Source organism: Anarhichas minor, unplaced genomic scaffold (genome assembly GCF_050575085.1).
Source record: "Anarhichas minor isolate MPS153535 unplaced genomic scaffold, ASM5057508v1 ptg000067l, whole genome shotgun sequence".
Taxonomy (NCBI): Eukaryota; Metazoa; Chordata; class Actinopteri; order Perciformes; family Anarhichadidae; genus Anarhichas; species Anarhichas minor.
Window position 1 is genome coordinate 1258417 of NW_027466513.1, and position 22926 is coordinate 1281342.

At 41.7% G+C, this 22926-nt stretch overlaps 1 protein-coding gene across 1 annotated transcript in view; it reads left to right on the plus strand.

The window, feature by feature from the left end:
• The window catches only part of fbn1 (fibrillin 1), a 58391-nt gene that overhangs the window by 16804 nt on the left and 18661 nt on the right, over positions 1-22926 (plus strand). The window contains exons 10-38 of the mRNA XM_076078764.1: positions 84-374; positions 1962-2108; positions 2198-2317; positions 2410-2535; positions 3611-3733; positions 4701-4823; positions 5743-5895; positions 6456-6509; positions 6638-6763; positions 6866-6991; positions 7121-7240; positions 7545-7682; positions 7774-7824; positions 7939-8064; positions 8169-8396; positions 8482-8607; positions 9786-9914; positions 11191-11316; positions 12981-13106; positions 13205-13327; positions 14170-14295; positions 14854-14979; positions 18709-18831; positions 19080-19202; positions 19300-19425; positions 21017-21139; positions 21378-21500; positions 21649-21816; positions 22843-22911. Coding sequence (XP_075934879.1) covers positions 84-374; positions 1962-2108; positions 2198-2317; positions 2410-2535; positions 3611-3733; positions 4701-4823; positions 5743-5895; positions 6456-6509; positions 6638-6763; positions 6866-6991; positions 7121-7240; positions 7545-7682; positions 7774-7824; positions 7939-8064; positions 8169-8396; positions 8482-8607; positions 9786-9914; positions 11191-11316; positions 12981-13106; positions 13205-13327; positions 14170-14295; positions 14854-14979; positions 18709-18831; positions 19080-19202; positions 19300-19425; positions 21017-21139; positions 21378-21500; positions 21649-21816; positions 22843-22911 — 3789 coding nt within the window. The remainder of the gene's footprint in view (positions 1-83; positions 375-1961; positions 2109-2197; positions 2318-2409; positions 2536-3610; positions 3734-4700; positions 4824-5742; positions 5896-6455; positions 6510-6637; positions 6764-6865; positions 6992-7120; positions 7241-7544; positions 7683-7773; positions 7825-7938; positions 8065-8168; positions 8397-8481; positions 8608-9785; positions 9915-11190; positions 11317-12980; positions 13107-13204; positions 13328-14169; positions 14296-14853; positions 14980-18708; positions 18832-19079; positions 19203-19299; positions 19426-21016; positions 21140-21377; positions 21501-21648; positions 21817-22842; positions 22912-22926) is intronic.

Here is a 22926-nt window from a genome sequence, read left to right on the forward strand (position 1 = left end):
TTTCTTGTTCTCATCTATGTGTCTCAACGCCTCAACAACACAGAGCTAACCTCCTGTTGTTTTTCCACATGTGCTCATTTTAGAGGACTACCAGAAACTGTGCTTCCAGATACCCGATGGGAACGGTGGAAGGCCGATACCTGGTCGTGTCCCAGGGAGTCCTGACTTTCCTGGCATCTACCCAGTTCCATATCCTGGTCAAACTCCTGGGCAAGGTCCTGGAGTGTTTCCTGGTCACATTCCCATCCAGGGCCCTGGCAATGGTCCGATTCCTGGACAAAATCCACAATTTCCATTTCCTGGACAAAATCCACAATTTCCATTTCCTGGACAAAATCCAGGACAACTTCCATTTCCAGGACAACCACCACCAGGTACGCTCCTACTTTCTGCTTTTGTTTGGTTCACAACGTGTACATATATTGTACGGCCCACGGGACATATCCGTCCCGTTGGCTGTCACCGACCGGCCCACAGGACGTCAATGGGAAATTAGGAATAAAATGTAAATAATTGTACATCATGCACGGAATACAGCTGCATTGCTTTTATTTTGAAGGCAACTGCTGCTGTTTTTTATCTCAATTTACGTACGTTAGTACGTTCGTGGATGTGTGCGTAATTCATCCCGAGTCTCAGCCACGTCATTTTGGCTACCTGGGACGTGTTGGTGATGCAGAGCGGACACGGACATCTGAGGCTTTGCTAGCTAAGCTGCAAAAGCAACATGCTCAGAAGATGTTGGTTCTCTTTGGATCGACCTCCATATGTGAACAAACATTCTCCATGATGAAGTTTAACAATCCAGATCCAAAGCCTCTCTCACTGACGATCACCTGTCAGCTGTCCTTCACATCTCACCTCACACATTCAACCTGACTTCAGTCACTCGTTCACTGAACGGAAAAACAGAAAATTAGCTCATTGGACTACAAACAATAGTGATAAAAGTACTAATTTATCAGAAACATGATCCCTGTCAGTGTTGTACTATTATATATGGATATTATAAATCTATATTTGTTTGGATCATTATTCCTGCTGCAGATGTTTAAGGTGGAGTTCATTTTAACTCCTTTGTACTCTGTTGTTCAGTTTGGGTAGTTAGGAAAGGTTTGAAAAATGATAATGTGCAAAGTAACTAAAGCTGGAAATACTCAAGTAAAGTACCTTGACTTTGTACTTAAGCAAATATACTTAGTTACATTCCACCACTGATCATAATATTTACTCTTACCACTCGCAGCTTATCAGAACCATACAATTTACTATTTTATAAGAGGTGGAGTAATATAGAGCAGGACTGAGTTCAGTCTATTGCTCCGGCCCTCCACAACAGTCTCTTGTTCTCATGTGGCCCCTTGGGAACAATAATTGCCCACCCCTGCTCCACACCCATTGGTCTTCTGTTGCCATGTTCAAAATTCTAGTTTTGAGCAATCACAACACACACCCTCCAGCTAATGAGCTACATGATGATGGTTACTTTTACTAAGACTCTAATTGTGCACTGACGTAAGGCTGCTCGTTTCATTTGGGTATTGGTGTATCAACAGATACAAAAGTATATAAGCGGAAAAAGAAAAGCTTCTGACAAGTTTGCAGACCAGACCATGTCAAGAGTTTATTTAGGCAAAATCCTCCGCAACAGCATTTTACAACATTTTACTAGGGCGCTTGGAAAAGTTAAGGCTATTCTTAGGAAATTCAAACAACTCTGAGCTTTTTTGCCTTAATTAGAATCATAGTGACTTTAGTACATCTGGCAGTGCAAGACTACGTGCTTATGAAATGCCAATTTACTTTTGCAAGCAGTTGAGATATTACGTTTCCTTTACTACTTTGTTCAGACATATTGTATGGTTCATTTCGGTTGACCAATTATCCTAAAAATGTAAAACAAGACAAAAAAAGAAACAGTATTTCTCATTATATTTTATTTGTGTGAATGTTTTTGTCAGGTATTATCCAAACCCAGAACATCACCAACATGTGCCAGGCCTACCGTAACCTCTGCCAGAATGGCAGGTGTATCCCCAAGCCAGGCACCGATTATCGCTGCGAGTGCAACATGGGCTTCAAGTTGAATGATAGAGGAGATTGCTTCGGTAAGTGAGTGAGGAGCAGGTTTCTCAAGCATTAAACTGGAGGCACACAAAGGTGAAGAAGGTTTGTGAGCTTTACGTTTGTCCCCCAGATGATGATGAATGCGAGAGAAGCCCGTGTGCACACGGAGATTGTGTGAACACCCCTGGGTCTTACATCTGTCAGTGTCCCGCTGGATTCCAGACTACTTCAACCAGGACAGAGTGCCGAGGTTACGCATACACACACACACAGACACACACATGTGCACACACCTTTAAGAGGATGTATGTGTTTACCGTGCTACGTGTTTGTGTCCGCCAGATCTGGACGAGTGTGTGGCCAACGGTCGTATCTGCAACAACGGCCGCTGTGTGAACACTGTGGGCAGCTTCCATTGTGTCTGCAACGCTGGATTTGAGATTTCAGTAGATGGAAAAAACTGTCGAGGTTTGTCAAGTTCTGACATCTGCATTTATGGAGTTAAGACATTTTTAAAGGGTAGTTTTCTGTAATAACCACAGTATGTGTAATGTTTATGTTTAATGGACCGTGGATCTGTTGGAGGTGGTGATTTAATACCAATGCCTGTTGGAGGCATGTGCCGTAATCGACAGCTTTTTAAATTATCATGCTGGTGGTTTTGTGTGTTTCAGCCTATTAACTACAAAATATGTACATTTTAAATCACTACCAACCTTTTTCCAAAGGACTCCATATTATTCGTATTTACTTCTCCTACCTTGCAGGCATCGATTTGTTTCCATTCATTTTAGTTTGCTATAAAGTCTTGCAAGTTTTGCGTCAGATAGGTAGTCCATCACAGGAAACCTTTTGTTGAGACTAAGGGGCCAGTTTATATATCTCTATATCAGAACTACGGTCAAATTGCTTTAGAACTTGTTTATAAATACCCTCCCGGACAGAAAATGCTCGCAGTTATCCCCATTTTAAACAATATCCTCCCTTTCTATGATGACCGTCTCTTTCACCCGCCTTCCAATGTGGCCGCTCTGAACAGCTTCAAACACTAGTCAAATAAGTATTGACACATGGGAATTAGATTTTAAGTGTATTGGAAATTCTACTTGCTGTTTTGTTGAAGAATGCGCCAAGATCCAAAATTCAAGGGTTGGCTACTAAAAAGCAACATTTGTTGTCCAAAATGTCCTGGTTCCTATGTTTGCCTCGTGTTTGTCCTCTGGACTTCATTTCCTGACAGCATACATAGCTCGCCAGTGTAATGATTTGGCAGAAACTTATCAATTCTCCAATGTGTGAAGGAGGGTTTTGAATATAGCCGCTGCATTGGTAAAAAAACAGCAATATAACTTTGATTAAAGCAAGCAAGTTCTATTACAATATGATTGTCAAGACAGAAGTGTAATTTGTCTCTGGTCAACGATTATGAAAGCTGTTGTTAATGTACTAAACCATGGTTGTGCCTTTAAACACTCTGTATATCTGTGTATCTTTCCTAAAAGCACTGCTATTAAGCTATCAATTTGTTTCTGTTCATCCACAGACCAGGATGAGTGTCTGATCAGGAACATGTGTCTAAATGGACTGTGTATCAATGACGATGGCAGCTTCAAATGCATCTGTAAACCTGGATTCCTGCTTGACACCAGTGGACGCATGTGTGTAGGTGCGTTTGTCAGAAAGAACCACGGATTATTACAGTCACATCTCTACGTTCTAATGTAACCAGCTACTTCAACCAGTAGAACCTTTGAGTCAGTTTACTCTTTTGACCTTCATATTTAGATAGTTTGTAAGGTCGCTTTCTCTCTGGCATGTAGCAAGCAAGCCAAAAAATCCCCCTAAAAGCCTGGAAAACCCCCTCAGAATCCTGGCAGGCCAGCTGGACATGCAGACTGTTGGGGCACGCCTGTTATGAGATTCAGACAGCCTTCCCTAAACCTGTTCAATGCAAAGAGAAAAGAGATTTGGGCCTTCTCCTGAAATCGACAAAACATGCCACAATAAACACTGGTTTGATTAGGAGGATCCACCATTTATGGTATATGTACTAGATGCTGTTTGGAAGCTTATTTGCAACATCAAAACAGACTAATTAATGTAATGTTTGAAATACATCTCCAACTAGGCAAATCTTTTGCAGCCATTTTGCTCCACACGGCTTCAGATACAGACGTTTGATCTCAGAGACACTGACCTGGTTAAGTCATAGTAGAATAAATAAATAGGGGAGTAGGGTGTAGGTGAAGTGTCCTGATGTATGCAGTCATTAATGACATGTGTAGTCTAAAGGGGCCCTGGGGCCTCATCATTTCTATCTACAGTCTGTCTGTTCCCAACACAACCAGACAGAGCACACATAAAAACACAGTTATGCTTGCATACCATATCATTGTTTACGCTCATTAGGATAATTATTGTAATACGCAGATGGGATCAAGAGGAAAGGAACAGAATGTTTTCTTAGCTGAGGTCGTAAAATTGAAACTGTGCAGCAGTTTTGGCTCAATTGGTTTTAATGAATCAAGCACCTGAGGACTTTAATAATGCTTAAGCAGGAAATTGGAGCTTCATAACATTCATCTTGTAAAGAAAAGTAAACAAAGGTCTGATTTTGCTGTATCTGGTTTTAGACATTGATGAGTGTGAGACTCCAGGCATGTGTATGAACGGCCACTGCGTCAACACGGAGGGATCCTTCCGCTGTGAGTGTATGGCTGGGATGGCAGTGGGCCTGGATGGACGGGTCTGTGTTGGTGAGTAAATGTTGTGTTTCCAGGAACGGTTCATGTGTTCATTTTGGATACCATGGCAAACAGTAATCACACAAAACAAAAACCTCTTTTTTTTTTTATCTCCGGCATGTGTCCCCTTGTTTCAGTCTGGCTAAAAGTTCTCTATTGTTGCATGGAGAAGATGAAAATGAAGTTATTCTATTTTATTTTTTACAACATGTCTGTTTAAGAACTTAATTGAATACTTTGGGAAATAATTGGTACTTCCAGCAGTTTCCTGCTAGCACATATGCTTAAGATTCTTGTAAATTCCTGCATTGGTGATCAAATTGTTGTTCCTACTTTTTTAAGTAACTGCAAGCTCAGAGTGAGCAAACTTTTAAGGATCTATCTCACTGCTGTCTTCACATTTTACCCAGAATAACCACAACACAAGCATTTTCCAGTCAAGTGATTAAATAAACAAAACCGAATGTGAGCAAGCAGAGAATAATCGCGTTGTAATAAACTTGACCAACAGCTCATCCCTGTTGCAAACATATGCTGACTATCATTAATGAGCATGTGTTGATGAATGTTTTCCTGCCTCCTTGGGCTCTAATCTCCTGGACTGGGACTCCGAGAGCAGATCTGTTTATGCCTCTATTTTCAACATTCCTACAGTATATTCTCCCAAATTTCTTTGTGTATTGAGTGGAAAGTGTTGAAATGCTGTTGTTCATTCTGGGTGAGTTCTTCGTCTGGATGATATCAGCGCAGAAGAATGCTTCAAATCCCTGGATATTATGGAGAGGGAACAACCATTTGTTTTGCCAGTGTTGTTGCTTTTTTGGAGCTACGGACTCTTGCCTCTCTGTCTCTCTCCTTCGTTCTGTCTCTAGCCTCTTTTGCCTCATCTCTGTTTCGCACACACTCTTGTCTTTTTTTTTGTCCAAAACAGATACACATATGCGCAGTACGTGTTATGGTGGCTACAAGCGAGGGCAGTGTGTTAGGCCTTTATTTGGATCTGTGACCAAGTCGGAGTGCTGCTGTGCCAGCACAGATTACTCCTACGGAGAGCCCTGCCAACCCTGCCCACCACAAACCTCTGGTACGGATACTAGAATCACCCCGCCTTTTACATATATGGAGCCACCTCCTGCCGCCTCACACATACACACACACACACACACACACACACACACACACACACATGCACACTTGTGTTTAATTCAAAACACACCTGTCAAAGTCAGGATGACCAGATCAAATGCTTCGTGTTCTCTGACATTGTAGCTTGGATTTCACAAATGACAGAATAGCGGTGATGAAGTCATCGCTAACTTGCTTGACAGAGACGCCCACAGTTAGGAGACATTGACAGCCTCCAAACACACACACACACGCACGCACAAACGAACACACACGTCATCCAGTCACTTGTCATTAGTCCTGCCAATTAAAGTTTCTGTATCAAAAGACGCCAGAGCTCCACCACATTAAGGAGACGGTTTTATATACATCTTGGCTAAATGACAAAGCATGGAAATGGATAATAACATGGTATTAAATGTTTTGCTTTGAGATTTCTTGAATTTTGGCAAATGTGATATTTTCTCAAATGCTGGTATTTCTTCTTTTTTTATCAAATATATATATGTTTTGTTGCAGCTGAGTTCCTGGCTCTGTGCCCCAGTGGCCCTGGCATAAGCGGCGATGCAAGAGGTAACGAACGCAAGCTCGTCGTGGGTCTTCCATTGATATTAAAACTAAATTAAATTATCACCGGTTATTACTGGTGGTAAAGTTTTTTCATACTGTGACGTTCAACAGGTTATTCTTTGCCTTCTCAGATATTAACGAGTGCGCCCTCGACCCAGACATCTGCCAGAATGGGGTGTGTGAGAACATGTTGAGGTCCTACAAATGCACCTGCAATGAAGGCTTTGAGGTAGACCTGACGGGCAAAAACTGTGTCGGTAGGTTAACTTGAAAATGAAAGCATACAGCCCTCATATCAAAAGCCAGTTTGAGGAAAGTCATCCTGTCTCTCTCTCTCTCTGGATGTGTTTTTCCCTCAGATATTGATGAGTGTCTGATGAACAGGCAGCTGTGTGAAAACGGTCTGTGCAGGAACACGCCAGGCAGTTTCACCTGTCAGTGTCCCAAAGGATACGTCTTCGATCCTGAGACAGACGTCTGCATGGGTCAGAGACTCATTCATTCTGTTGTACAGCACAATGTCACTTCCTCACTGCACGGCTGCTATATCAGATGGATAAGAAATGACCAAATTGAGAAAAACAGATCTGTTGTTTGTTTTTTGTCTCCCACAGATGTGGATGAGTGTCTGTCTAGCCCCTGTGTTAATGGAGATTGTAGGAACAGCCAAGGGTCCTTTGTGTGTTTGTGTTCACTCGGCAGTTCGTTGGACAGCACTGGGATGGAGTGTATCGGTGAGTGAGCATCGTGTTGTGAGAAGAGTTGGGTCAAATGCTCTACCAGCACTGTCACACTTGAATGAAATGAGCTCATAGTGAAGCCAGAAGAGAGTGGTTGTCCCGTCTAGGGCAAGTTGACTACAAGTAAGCTATTCAGCACTCCCTTTTATTTAAGAACAGCTATGAAGATGAATTGATTCAACTAATTAAATACAGACCTTTGGCATCAAAGATCTATATTCAACATGTTGACCCATGTGTTATTTAATTCCACATAACTGAATGTCAAGTAACTATAAGGGTTGTTTCATTAAAACAGAGACTACTAAGAGCACCTGCTGGCTGAAGATAGTCAATAATCGCTGTGAGGTCAACATCAACGGGGCTACACTGAAGTCCCACTGCTGCTCCACACTGGGAGAAGCCTGGAACAGTCCGTGTGCCAAATGTGAAAAAGGTGAGATGATCAACATGCACCGTTTTTGCACATTTTAGTAAACCACATACCTGCATTGACTGACATTTTATTGGGTGCCCTTCTTTTTCAGATCCAATCTGCGGTAAAGGCTTTGCCAGAGTCAAAGGAAATGTCTGTGAAGGTACGGTCTGCTTTGATTCCATTTAGAACCAGAAATGCACTTGTATCTCGTTTTAGTAATTTGAAACACTGGACCTGCTGTTCATGTTGCTTTATTTTCTCTGCCGACTGTCAGATGTGGACGAGTGTCAAGTGTTTCCCGGAGTGTGTATCAATGGCAAATGCATCAACACACCGGGCTCCTTCTTCTGCCAGTGCCCTCCAGGAATGACTGTTGATGTGAGCGGCAGGACGTGCATTGGTGGGTACTGTCCACGTGTAGTGGAATTGATGTCATCTGTTAAATGTGTCATTTACACCACTTTACTACAAATGCATGTAATATACTGTACGTGTGACTTCCAGACCTGCGTATGGAGCATTGTTACCTCACCCATGACGATGAGCGCTGTGGGGCTCCCATCTCAGGGAAGCAGCGTGTGGATGCCTGCTGCTGCTCAGTGGGTGTAGCCTGGGGCCCCGAGTGTGACGAGTGTCCGGAGAGGGGCACTCCAGAATATACCCAGCTCTGTCCTCGTGGCCCAGGCTTCTCGCACAGGGGGGACTTCATCAACGGCAGACCCTTCCTCAAAGGTACCGCACCCTCCACAGACAGACTGCGTGGGTTGTTTCATTAATGGTCTCTCACCTGTCTTCAACCCTCTGCTCCTTCCCTCAGATTTAAATGAATGCAGGATGATAAACAGCCTGTGCTCAAATGGAAGGTGTAGAAACACCATCGGGAGCTTCCGGTGTCGCTGTGATGGCGGCTATGCTCTGGACTCTGATGAGAGGAATTGCACTGGTGAGTAGTACTGAAGCAATTAGACGATTAATTGTCATCTAGTCGACAAGGAAACTAATCAACAACAAGTTGATAATTGATTCATCATTTTAGTTATTTATCAAGCAAAAATATCAAACATCTGCTGGTCCCAGCTTCAGAATTGTAAGGATCTCTGTTTTATATCATTGTTATTTTTTATCTCTTTGAGTTTTGGGGCAATTTGATGTTAACTATGACTCTGGAAACATTGTGATTGGCATATTTCACTATTTTCACTAACACATTGAAAAATACTTAACTGATTAAAAATCATTATTTTTACCAAAATAATTTGAAGCTCTTCTGGAATGAGCTGTTCACATTGCCAATAATATAAAAGCTGATATACATGTACTAGCTGCTATTTTTGGCTGGAAAGTTTGCTTAATATCTCAGCTCCATTGTAAATGTACCAGTTGAGTCATTCTTCATCAGGTCCCCTCTCTGAATCCCTCTGCCAAGGCTAATCACAGTACTGTGGTGTAAAGCCATTGCCCACACTCAGCTCATTCAGTCTAATGAGAGTATGGCTGCTTTGGACTTGTTGGAGCTGGTCCCTGTAGTCTGCATTACTGCTCTGGTGAAATGTGCACACATCATTTTAGCTTTAAATGCCAGTGCCATGGCTTTATTTTGAAATAATGTATATGGTCTCAGTAAGTAAATGATATCTGAGGCCTTTTAACCCCATATGAGTGAGATCCCAGCAGAGAGTCTTTGTGTTGAGTGTTTCAGAATGTGGATTAAATTCAAAGGGGATCAGTTCTTTAGCTTTAGACTTTGGAAGAATCTGCTTGAAGAGCTAAGGCTGCCTAAGTCCTCCATAAATTCACCTCTTTATCTCATTTTACAGCCTTTCTTTGTTGTAACCTTTTGTACTTTTTCGCTTGGTTTGACTTATATTCATATTTTGTACCTTAGCGTCATTGCTTTTTGCTACTAATGTTATCAGTTCCTCACTTCTTTGTTCTTTGTTACAGAGTTGAAAATATCTACAAAACAAATGTTTCATCATGTTTTTTTTAAATTTGTATCTCTCTATATTTATAATGAATCCATGGAGCTCTCTAAATGTTTTTCTCTGCATGCGGGAATGTTAATGGTGTTTTAAAGAGAAGTTCTACCTTGCTGAGTTTTTTTGCGTTCCTGTCCTGCAGACATTGACGAGTGCCACATCTCTCCGGACCTGTGTGGACAGGGCAGATGTGTCAACACAGTCGGAGATTTTAAATGCGAGTGCTTCGAAGGTTATGAGAGTGGCTTCATGATGATGAAAAACTGCATGGGTGAGTGGCGAATCCTCACACACCGACACCTGCAGACACTAAAAACACCTACACTGAATCTTCAGCGGGAGGTGATTTGGCACCGCTACATGCAGAGACAGCACTCTTTCATATGAAATCATTTAGTCTGTGAGGACATGTGCGAGAAACTTGATCTTCTTAACAACTCTCTCACACACCCTGTTAAATGGGCAACATCTAAAGAGCAGACTGCTTTGCCAACCTATAAAGGTCTCCAAGTATAGGGAAGACCTGCCTCACATCCCCAGTCCTAATCACAACCCGGCCATCTCCTCCACACTCCCTCTGAATGAGGTGCTTAGGCTAGACACGGGACTCACTGTTTAGACGGCTGATGTAATCTGAAATTTGCAGGCTGTGTGCATTTGTACATATATATATATGTGTGTGTGTGTGAGAGAAAGACGGAGAATTAAACTGACTTCATTTAAACCCCTGTTGGGTGTTGAAAGGGGTCTAGTCTGTGCAGCCAAAGTCTCGTCACAATCACTTTGAATAACTGCTCCATAAAGTCTTAAAAGATAATTGTTCTTTATTACATACTTGACCTGCATGTGAGGGACACGCAATGATTTTCATATGCAGCTACAGTACAAGTCCTAATGTTCTGCCATCTGAGAAAATACTTAACGTTCTATTTCTGTTCTGGTTCGTCGTTGTTGCCGTTTGATTAACTTCTTAGGAGAAATTGTACACACAAAATGGAGAGTCTCAATACTTTTGTCGGCCTAAAGCTGCCTTTAGACCAAAATTGGCACGACAAAATTTACTTGCAAGCTGTGGCAAAAAAAAAAAGCATAAAGGAATGGAACTAATGCAGACGGGTTTGCAGTCATAAGATGTTGGTACTGACTGGGCTAGCAGGCGAACAAAAATAACTAACATGTAAAATAATTATAGACCTTTTTACCAAACACTTTATCGTTGTTACCATCATGAATCTAGCTTCTTAACATCACTTCCAGCCATGAAGCTGCTGAACTCTAACACTAAGGTCTTGTTCAGACTGCCAGCTCAAATAGGTTTTTGTCATATCCAGATTCATTTTAGAAAGTCTGAACAGCAAATAAACAACACATTAAATGGGATTTCTGCAAACAGGATCTAAATCACAGTTGCAGGTGGTTTTAAATGCGGTTCCAAATAGGATTCTGCAGGTGCGTCTCAGTCTGGCGCTCTGGCCGCTCGAGAAACAAATCTGATTTGCCTGCAGTTTGAACATAACACAAATATCTCTACTTGTGTCCACTATCAGACATCGATGAGTGCGAGAGGAACCCTCTGCTGTGCCGTGGAGGTGAATGTCTAAACACAGAGGGCAGCTTCCAGTGCGCCTGCCCCGAGGGACACGAGATCGCACAAGATGGCTCGGCCTGTCTAGGTGAGTGATGAGGTCGTCAGAGAGGAGTCGAGCAGACTCAGCGTCTCCGAACTTTTTCCTCCTTCTCGCTTTTCTCCTTTGTTTGAGAAATCTGTGTTGCAGAATATAGTTTCAACTCTATTTTCCCGAGAGAGGAAAGAAGGTCAAAAAGAAGATGAGCAAGTCCAATTGCTGCCTCAGAGGAGACAGTATGAGTAAGCTTTGGCTCGTCCTACTCCATCTTCCTCTGTTTCTGCCTCTGTGTGGGGTGGGAGTGTGTCAGTGTTGTGGCTGATGAAGCAGCACAGTCAAGAAGGATCCAACAAATGCAGACTCAGACACGATGAAGATACTTTCATAAAAAACGTACTGGTACAAAAACAACTTTTTTATGTGTCTAGCTCTGATTGGATAATTGAGATTCAGCCATCTTGTTGTCTATATATGGGCAACTTGTTGCCCCTTTTCTGTAAAACACCTCAGTGAACATTTTGTTGAAACATGTTGGCTCAATAGTGACCAGTTTCTTCCAGTAAGTCAGTTTGTGTGAATTCTTTTTTTCACATTTTGATTACTCGAGCACCTAGTTGACTGGAAAAGTAGCGACAGCACACTCTTTCCACCAGAACGAGAGAAGCGCCTGACTTTTCCCATGCTTTCTATAGTTTCACAACTCAACCCATGTTTAGTTTGCATTGCGCTGATCATGCAATATTCACTGGGTGTCATTCTGATGACCTAATTCAGAGTATTAAGGATTCAGTCCATGACCTAATGCTCAACCACTGCCCTTCACGCTCATTTATTTTCTTTATAACCCCCAGAAGTAATAAAAACAATGAAAGCATTACTGAAAACTGCCCACCTCATCCCTTCGGAGACAATGGTCTTCATTATCTCTGGTGAAGTAACACGTTGAAGTGCTAAAATGATGATAGTGATAATAAACCTTGGTTATTTAGCATATTTCAGAGATGGGTGTGATAGAGTGTGCCCAATGATGTCAGATTCTTAGTTGGAAAGGTCCTATATATCACCATTAAGTACCGAATCCATCATGAAACATCTGTCACAAGTTATACTTGAAGTATGATTCGTGTCTCCACTGTAAGAGTTTTAATAGTGCAATTAACTGTGAGTGTAGAGCCGAAACGATTATCAATTAGTCGATCGACAGAAAATTTAAAGGCAGCTATTCTAATATTCAATTCATCGTTTGTCAATGCCAAATGACAAAAATTGCAATAATATTAAAGGTTCTAATATTTAAAATATGAACAGTAGTTTCCGTAGTATTAAAATTAATATTATTGAGTTGAGTTTTGGACTGTTTTGTAACATTTGTAACTTCGGGTTTTTGTGAAATTGTGAAATTTTTTTGATATTATGAGCCAAATTATTAATCAAATAATCAAGAAAAAAATCAACCGGTAAATCGATAATGAAATTAATTGCTGGTGACGCCATACTGTAGGTGGGTGCCTTGCTCAAAGGCACGTCGAAGGGCAAGTGATTGACATTTAGGAGAGTGTGACTTACTCCATTTATTCCATCCTGACTTGCAAGAAGATTAAAACCATCATGCAAACATGCCGATGGCACCTTCAGCTTTAAAAATGAGGGAGTTATCCGTACTGATTATTTATTTATAAATACTTTGATTTTTTTGCTTTGTTCTTTCACAGATATCAACGAATGTGACCTGAGTGACAGGCTGTGCAGGAACGGCCAGTGTGTCAATATGATCGGCCGCTACCAGTGTTCCTGCGACACGGGATACAAATCTACAGAGAACAGACTGGAGTGTGTTGGTGCGTATTCAACATATTACTGATCATTTCCACTCGGAGATGTTTCTTTTGATTCCATCTGAAGTTTAAATGTGACGGTGGGTTTTTCTGGCTCTCAGACATCGACGAGTGTACCATTGAGAACGGTGGCTGTGAGACTTTCTGCACCAACTCAGAGGGAAGCTATGAGTGCAGCTGCCACAGTGGATACGCCCTGATGCCCGACCTGAGAAGCTGCACTGGTAAGTAGCTTTGTGTCTTATCTCTCTGTCTGTCATTCTGTCGTAGTTCATCTTTTCATCCCTACAATTTGTAATATATGTGTTATCTAAACAAAACTACCTTTAAAATATTTTAATCAAGGTTTTTGAGATTGAGAGAAGATTGCACATGCAGCAGTACTAAAGGAATTTAAAAGGTTGTTTTTAGAGAGAACAGATTTAAGAGCAGGAACACACAGAGACAGTCACTGCTGGGATTTGACTGGCACATGTTCAAAGACAACATAAGTTGGTCGGCAGACAAAAAAAGTTGAGGCCAAATCTGACAACTTATCATTTGCTATTAGATCCAAAATGTTACGAAATAGATTAGATAAGTAGATGGTGCTTGTTTATTGATTCCTGGCATTTTATTTCATTTCCATGACTGTAGGCCTCACGTGTCGTACGTAGACTGACTCCTGTGATTCCTATTCTTTTATTTACCAGAGACAGATATACAGACAGAGATCAAAGGCACTACAAGGGTAATTTCAGAGTAGTTTGTGCAAAAGAAGAGCTTGAAATAACTTGAAACATTGTTGTAAAAGCTGTGTCCTATATTGACCGTGCTGATTTATGAGTGACAAAGTAAATGTACTTGTATTCTCCTGTATTCTGCCCTACATAGGAAAGAGGAATATGCCCCTGAAGTCACATTGTTTTATGTTGTGGTCTTGATGTGTTCTATTAAAATCTGTGGGGTAAATAATAAATCAACATTCAATCCTGGATTACCAGTACTCATTACAGTTGTTCCTGTCCTCTACACTTTGTCTGCTCACATTTCATTTTTGATTTGCCTCTCTGTCTTCAATCTTCAGATATCGATGAGTGTGAGGAGAGCCCAGAAGTCTGTGATGGAGGCCAGTGTACCAACACCCCAGGGACGTACCAGTGCCTGTGCTTCGACGGTTTCATGTCATCTGACGATATGAAGACCTGCCTGGGTAATGGATGCACATTTTATGCCTGAAATAAAACACCCTTCTGGTGCTCGGCTTTTACTAGATTCAGTGGGTTCTGAGAGATTTACTGAAAAAACCTTAATGATTATCTTAAAGGTTATCCAAGATATGAGTCATGAGAATAAGACTTAATGACTCAGATCTATGACTCTGTGTGTGTGAGAGAGAACATAATGTAATGTTGTTGTTGTTGATTTACAAGACAGTGAACATTGTGTTAGTTTGGGTTGAGCATGGAGGAATGCATGACATTTAGAAGTCTGGTTCCACTGAGCGAGGAAACAAAACCCTTCCATCAATGATGTAAGGTATTTTAGATCGGTGAGCACAAACACTCTTATTGCTGTATTTATAAAGGTTAACACGTTTATTTTAGTTCTTAATGTAATTATTTTGTGACTCACTTCCATATATCACATCTTACAAACTAAAATGAATTTGATCAATTTGTAATGATCTTTTCCTTTATTATAGTTGTGTTTAGCAAATTAAAATTCTTGCTCTTTCTCTGTTCCACTCTTCTCTTCCCTCCCTGTCTAGATGTGGATGAGTGTGATCTGAATCCAAACATCTGTCTGAATGGGAACTGTGAGAACACGAAGGGATCCTTCATCTGTCACTGTGACCTGGGATACTCTGTCCGCAAGGGAACCACAGGCTGCACAGGTGAGCGAAACAAAGCCACACATTCCTAACCACAACAAAACATCCTGTCAGTGGAAGAACATGGATGGGAGTGAAAACGATGGTGAGTCAGTAGGGCGCTGCTGCTGATTAAGTGGTGAAGGAGAGGTGTGTGTGTGTGTGTGTTTGTGTGTGGTTTTGTTAAACTACAGGAGTGAAAGCAACTCAAAGACAGAGGTGAGAAATGAGAGGACGCACGAAGAATGTCTGGCTAACCAGAAGCCGCTCTAACATTACTCACCCTCATTCAAGAGCTCCTGTCTGACTTGACGAGAAACACGCTCACAAACACACGAACGTCGTTAACACACACACTCACACGCGCTACTAGCAACTGCTGCAGGAGCAGTGAGGTCACTGTCTTCTGTCAGATGCATGCATCACATCGCACCTTTGTTTATTCCTTTGTTGCTCTTTCATTAAGGTCAGTTAAACATTACGTGATGGTTGGAAGAGTTCTGCAGCATGCAATCACCTGAAAGGGCTCCAGAACACATAAATACAAAGTCCATCCGGCCAGTAGAGCCCTTTTGCTAGTTTGGAGTCACTCCTTGTCGAGCCAGAGTTAAGTCTGATTTACAAGGGCACTTAAAAGTTTGGAATTGAAGGGTAGTTGAGAGTTTTCCTTCAGCAATCTTATCTGACCTCATCTCGGTTATCGAAATGAGTCAGACACACAGTTAGCAGCAGCGTGTCTTCCTTCAGACGTAAATAAACAGGTCTGAAGTATGATTCAAACTCACTCACACACACACCCTTGCTCATTCTAATTGCATTAAAATGTCCATACAGTATTTCATTTGTTTTGAGAAAGCTGGGGTTGCAGTAAAGCAGCCGGTGCTGATTCACAGGTTTGGAATTTCAGCCCCAGAATACCAAGGTATCAAGACACTAATTCCTCTCAGGCAGGCAGGATGTCTTGTTATAGACAAGTGAACAAAACCTGCTAGTCTATTTGGGTCGGATCCGCTTTCAATTTAGACGAAAAATGAATAAGAAATGTGTTGTCATTGTCGAAAAGCTTCATGTGACCACGTTGGTATGCGTGGATTAAATCTTCTTGCGTGTGTGTGAGTGTTAATGAGTAAGTGGTGCTCTCAAGCTCAGATCTGATCCAGCTGTGGATGAATCTCCCACAATAATTATTTCTCTTTTTATTTATTACACACTACAACACTGACAACTCAGTGGGCAGGCATGGAGTCAGTGTTTGTATGTACACTTACGGAGTTTTGTGTCCTTGCGTGTGTAATAGAAAGTTAGGACTGGGTGGAGATGTGCTGGGGGAGTTTACAAGGCTGGGAGTGTCCTAACTTTAAAGAGAGGATCAGGGCGAAAGCTTAATCGTGTTGACTTTGTCATCTTAAAGCTAAATGACTAAACTGTCAAACATTTTGAGCATAACACATACCACAATCTTCCTCTTAAAAATGAAAAGTTAAGCTCAAAAGCAGTAAAAAAACAAGTTTTGCATCCAGTCTTATTTGGTCTGGTATAACCTGTAGCTTATGTTGGCTAAAGTTAGCTAATGTTAGATCCTTAGTGGTTACTTTTAATATTCTATTATATAGTTGTGTAACCGACATTACTGATTCAGTTTGTTAACTTAATGACTCTTCTCTACTTGTTACCATTGTCCGGTTATTGCCACATAGTCTCCCTATAAATGAGTCTGCTTAGTTTGGTACAACCAGTGGCTTATGTTGGCTAAAGATAGCTAATGTTAGCCTTGGACCGTAGCGCAATATTTGCTTTCTTTGGGGCGGAAAACTCTTGCAGGTAGGCGGTGAAAGCCGCTTTATCGACTTGTGCTAATGTTACAATGCATTTGAATGCTTACCATTATCTCCCTGTTGTCTTGTGGCCACAGATGTTGTAGTTTATCAGAAATTACGCAGTGTCAGGATTCATTGTGTCAAAACAGATACATAGAGACGATGACAGCATATAGCTATTCACAAAAACAGTGGAAAGGGGCTCGTCAGGGATGAAACATAAATAGCGAGGGGAGCCTTCAAATTTAGTAAAATGGGATTATTTAATGTGCTTAATATGGCTTGGATCAGCAGATAGTTAGAATTTCTATCTATTTTGTAGTGTATAGCTATTATTTCAGGGCTGTCAGGAGGGCAGCCATACTAGCAGGCATTTAGACATCGAGCAAGACAGGCAGGCAGACATATAGACAGAAGGACAAACAGATACACAGGTAATCAGGCAGGCATACAGACTAGGAGACAGCTGGACAGCCAGGTAGGCAGATGTGTAATTCTTTGTTTTCCCTTTTATATCCTTTTTTGCCCTTCATCTGTCAAACATTCGCCATAGTCAAATCAAGCCTCCTCTTTGACACCAGCTGTGACCGCTGACAACAACCCCTGTTTGCGTTTTACATTTCCACAAGAGAACCTGTGTCTGTTTGTTGTGCTCTCTCTGTCATCAAAGGCTTGGTGGGAAATTATCTTTAATTCCGTCTGTAATCCAGGGAGATTTGTTTGCTACCAGCCCTCATATTAACCCCGTCATCAAATGTAGTGTAAATATACCGTACCCTCTCCTCAGGAAGACTGTAAACCAGCAGCAGTAATCTCTAATTGACAGTGTTTTGAATTACTACCCTCACAAAGACAGACACACAGAGAGGGGTGCGTCGCATTGGCTGATAAGTCTTAACATCTTGATCAAGTTCATGGCATGGCTTCCCTTGATGTACAGGGACACACACATTCACACACAAACTTGCACAATCTCTCTATCAAAGCTGTAACACGGGGCAAGACATTGTGTTGGTCAGTTTTCACAGGGTTGTTTTGACTCATATTAGCAGTCGTCATTGTTGTAACACCATACAGGCTTTTTCCATTGTCCCATGTAGTTGATAATGTCAGAACTGCTTGAAGAACAAGAGCTGCAGAGCCACATTCACTTCATGGAAATCTTATTGGTTTTAATTGTTCCCATTAATTGGTGTTGTTCATTTATTAGAGTCCATGGCCAGATACAATAGGTTAGCCCATATAGAGAGGTACTTTTATAACCGCATTATCTGCTAAGTGCCTCAATATTTCATCCAGAGTTCAGATATAATTTTAATGGTTTTGCCGTGAAGGAATGTTTATTTGTAGAGTTGGCACGTTACCACATCGCATTTTTATCGAAATTATATTTGGGAAAGATTACATTTCCAAACTTGACATCTGGGGTGGTGAGAAAACCAAACATGAGCACTAAAAGAGGGCTGTTATAAAAGCCTCATATGAGAGGTTCTGGGGGTCTGTGTGCAAAGAGGGAAATCTTTGCCTAAAATAACCTCAGAAATACTAGTTCAGACTGAGCAGACAGAACAAGGCCTTAGCGTTAGGATATCGTTCTCCCTCTTGGCGTTCTTCATAGCTCCCCGGACACACTTGCACAATGAAAATCCAGAGACGGGGTCTGCTCATTAAACCTCTGCAGGAAGGCTATTAGTATCGGAGATCATGAGAATGTCTCTTTGCCTTCTGCTCTGAAATACATGGCGGAGACAGTGACCCAGAAAGACTTAGTCCCGTCGTCTCCTGCTGCTGTCTGTATGCAATTCAAACCAAGCATCAACTCGCCCCACAATGCCAAGAACCCCACTGGACTGAGAATGCAGACCCAAATCATCAGACCATCAGAGCACTGCCTATTTTTCTTTACATGTCCCCTCGTTTGTTTCCTCTATTTCAGATGTCAATGAGTGTGAGATCGGAGCACATAACTGTGACAGACATGCTACCTGCACCAACACAGCTGGCGGCTTCAAATGCAACTGTGCTCCAGGATGGATTGGCGACGGCCTCAAATGCACAGGTAAGGCTGATGGCCTTTAACCCCACAGGTAAATGCTGCCACTCAATGGCTCCATCGATCTCATAAAAGGAATAGACATTTCTTTAACATTTTGGCAGTATCCTAGAAAGCTGATGTGAGAATATCTCACTGTTTTTGATTTAGCAACCAAAACAAAAGGTTACAAATACTCTGGCATGACAAAAGCAATTTTTTGGATGAAGTAGTTTCCACATGCATACATGTTATGGGACTTTGTTGTGTTTCAGACCTGGACGAGTGCTCCAATGGGACACACATGTGCAGCAACAACGCTGACTGTCTCAACACCATGGGCTCATATCGCTGTGCGTGCAAGGATGGATTCTCTGGAGATGGATTCCACTGCTCAGGTCACACTTCTAAAACCACATGTATTGCTTTTTTAAAAGATACACTAATGCATTGTGTGTATACGGACTGTGAATGTGTGTTTGATCACCCCTACAGACAGCGATGAGTGCGCAGAGAACGGCAACCTGTGTGAGAGTGGCCACTGTCTGAACATGCCAGGAGGCTTCCGCTGTGAATGTGACATGGGCTTCATCCCGTCTCCTGAAGGAAAGGCCTGCGAGGGTAAAACAATACAACACTGCTATTCCTGACTATGTTGGTTCCAGACCTCTGAATTGGTGCCCACATCCTAAATTAGGTTGAGTGATTCAAACAGGCCTGGTGTTCGGCTACTCTAATGAATGGTTGTTTGTTTCCCTGTTTGGAGAAACAAATGATCCAAACAGATGTTGCCTTCAAATGGCACTCATGAGCTCGAGATAGGAAGCACACAATGAGCTCAGCGGCCAAGTCGTTTTAGTTGTGAGAACAAAGAGACTGACAACTTTAGAGAAATTTGGTTGTTGGTTTGGTGGTCGGTTAGTTTGAGGGTTAAAATAGCAGACATCGGCTGATGACAACCTTGCTGTCCAAACGTTTCTTGTTAGATAACGTTATTTTAGCTAATGTGTTCACTGTCAATGTAATTCTGCTTTTGTCCCCAACATAGACTATGTGTAAATATTTGTATTAATCTTTTTTCATAGTCTATTTTTCCTGTTTTTTAACCTATTTTCACTCATGTTACTCTGTGTTTGGTTGAGCAGCATGAGGAAATAGCTTAAAGGTGAGAACACTAGTTAGCTAACATTAGCATGCAATCGTTTAGCCTTCTTAACACTCAGACACGAGGTTGAGTGGGCACTGACTTTAGTTTTGTCTTGAGTTAATTAAACATTCCCTTCATTGGCTCATGTCCATGTTATACAGTTTAGAGTGATAAAGGTCTGTGATTTTTCCTGATGCAGATAAACAATGGACTGGGTGAAAGGAACTCTTTTTTGCACCATAGAAATTCACGCCCAAAGATTTTTGCTCCCCTAAAGCGCAAATTGTCATTGTATTTAAGGCAAGTTTATTTCTATTTAACATTTATTGTGCAAAAAGTCTGTCTATACGCTGTACAGACTTACAAAGGATACAGAATAGAGTGGTAACAAAAGGCCATGTGGTCTGAATCTAATTTCCGACATCCTGCTGGCTGAACTGATGTTTACATTGGTCTAGAAACTGTCTTTTATTATTTTCAAGTTCTTTTTTGAGATAATGCTGAACCTTTAAGACACATCTCTGGATTAAAGACCTTGGTGATATGCTTACCTGCAATTCAGGTTTGCCATATCCCACGGACAGTAGATCTGTCTAGCTAAATTACTGTAGCGTCGACACAATGAGCACATTTATGACTGGTAGAAGACGAGTGTGACTCATGCTTCCAGTGATAAGACATTGCTGGATTCAATCGAATGAGCAGCAGACTGACCTCATTGTGCTGATGTGTCTAACATCCTGAAATAACCTGTCCAGTCCTGCCTGTCTCAGCTCAGGCAGCACTGGACAGTAATGATTTGTGCAGAGTCTAATGATGTGGAAGAGCACAATTTCATAACCTTGGCTGCTGCTCTGATAGTGTATGTGTGTGTCTGTCTGGGCATTTTTTTTTGCCCCAGAACTGTCATTCTTTAGCAAAGGTGAGCGGCCTTCACTTCCTATTGCTGGCTGCCAATTTTCCACGATGATCCCATGATCCACTAATCCCTCACAGCTGGGCCTCTCTCTCTCTCTCTCTCTCTCTCTCTCTCTCTCTCTCTCTCTAACTTTCTCTCTTTTACAGACATAGACGAATGTACCTTTGCTGACATCTGTGTCAATGGACGTTGCCAGAACATCCCAGGACTTTTTAGATGTGAATGTAACATTGGTTATGAACTGGACAGGAGTGGAGGCAACTGCACAGGTAAGACTAGTCGACACACCAGTCAAGCTGCCAGCCCCAATGATGCTCTGTTTATGCCCCAATGGGCTGAGGAGATTTTTTTTTAAATGTAAAAGAAATGGAGCAACAGCAGTGAACAGCTCTCATATCCCCTCTGAGATTTAGAGGGGAAGTCACTGCTTCTCTCTTGGCTGTTGTGAACATATTTCTGTGGAGATAAAGAACATTCATAGACTGTTGCTTTGTCTTTTTCTCTCAGACATCAATGAGTGTGCAGACCCGACCATCTGTATTAATGGAATATGTGTCAACATCCCTGGAAGCTATCACTGTAACTGCCCTGCAGACTTTGAACTCAACCCCACTCGGGTGGGCTGTGTAGGTGAGACTCAACAAGTTCTCACTACACATTGTTGGTGTTTGAGCTTAGCTAATCATTTAACTAATTCTGAGGCAAAGGCAAGACACACCTGTATACCTGAACACCTGTGTGTGTGTGTGTGTGTGTGTGTGTGTGTGTGTGTTTACAGACACTCGCTCTGGAAGCTGCTACCTAGATGTTCGTTCTCGAGGAGATGCATCAGAGAGCTTGGAATGCTCCAATGAGATTGGAGTTGGTGTTTCCAAAGCATCCTGCTGTTGCTCCCTGGGCCTGGGCTGGGGAAATCCCTGTGAATCATGCCCCTTCGTCAACTCAAGTGAGTCAACCCATCCTTATTTAGATTTTGCCAGCAAAGTGTGTGTTTATTTTTGTTTCAGTTCGATAGCAAGGTTTGCAAGCTCTTGCCAGAGCGACATAACGAGCTCTTGCCTAAGCGACATAACTCGCCTCCCAGCAGCAAGTTCTATCGCTTGAGACATTAGAATTTAATGATTTATTACTTACTTCAATTAAAACCTCCTCAAGTTATCGAAGTGAGTTTTTTATTTAGAAACAAACAAGTGCATCGTTACTGAATGAACCTGAATCAACAACAACATGCATCTTTTTTTAACATGAGAGATGCAGCAACATTTATGAAGTTATTTCCACCAATCCAAGTCAACCACAGAACTCCTGATACATGGGCATATAATTAAAATGAACAATTATGCCGTTATTTTCACAATAGAGTCAGTTGCAGATGATAAGAATGGATAATAAGAAAGGAGAGCCAATACAAATGTCAAGAAACAAAGTCGCTGCTACTTTGTCAGGTATTTTCCTGCCCTGAGAACAAAGTTGTTGTTTTTTCAGTTTATGTAGCCAAGTTGTCTTAAAGTTTCAGTCTCTGTCTTGTCATCACTCAATAAGTAAAGAGTTGAGTAGACTTTGGATTACTGAATGGGCGGGGAAGTGGCTAAAAAATGAATTTTGAATGTCACTATCTGGCAAAGTAATTTCATTGTCACTGGCTTTGATCAACAGCCTGTCAAATCCTTTTATTAGTTGTTTTGTTCCATGGTGTTTGCTGTAAATGTTGTTGCTGGTAAAGATGAGACAGCTTTGTGCAACTTACTTGAAATTGCCAACAGATGGTTCAAAACATTGCAGGGAATGACTCATCCTTTTCAGCTCGAGGAAATACTTGCTTCTATGACAAGAACAAAAACTGTGAATAACTCCTGAGATCTGAGCTGGCTGATAGTTAACGTCAAATCCTGCATTAAAACAATCTTGATTGTGGCTTTTGCGCTGTGTCGTTGTTGCTTGTTCATGTGTTTGTTACTGTGCTGTGTTACAGCCGAGTACAAGACGCTGTGTCCTGGAGGAGAAGGCTTCAGACCAAACCCCATCACTGTCATCTTGGAAGGTCAGGCAGCAACAT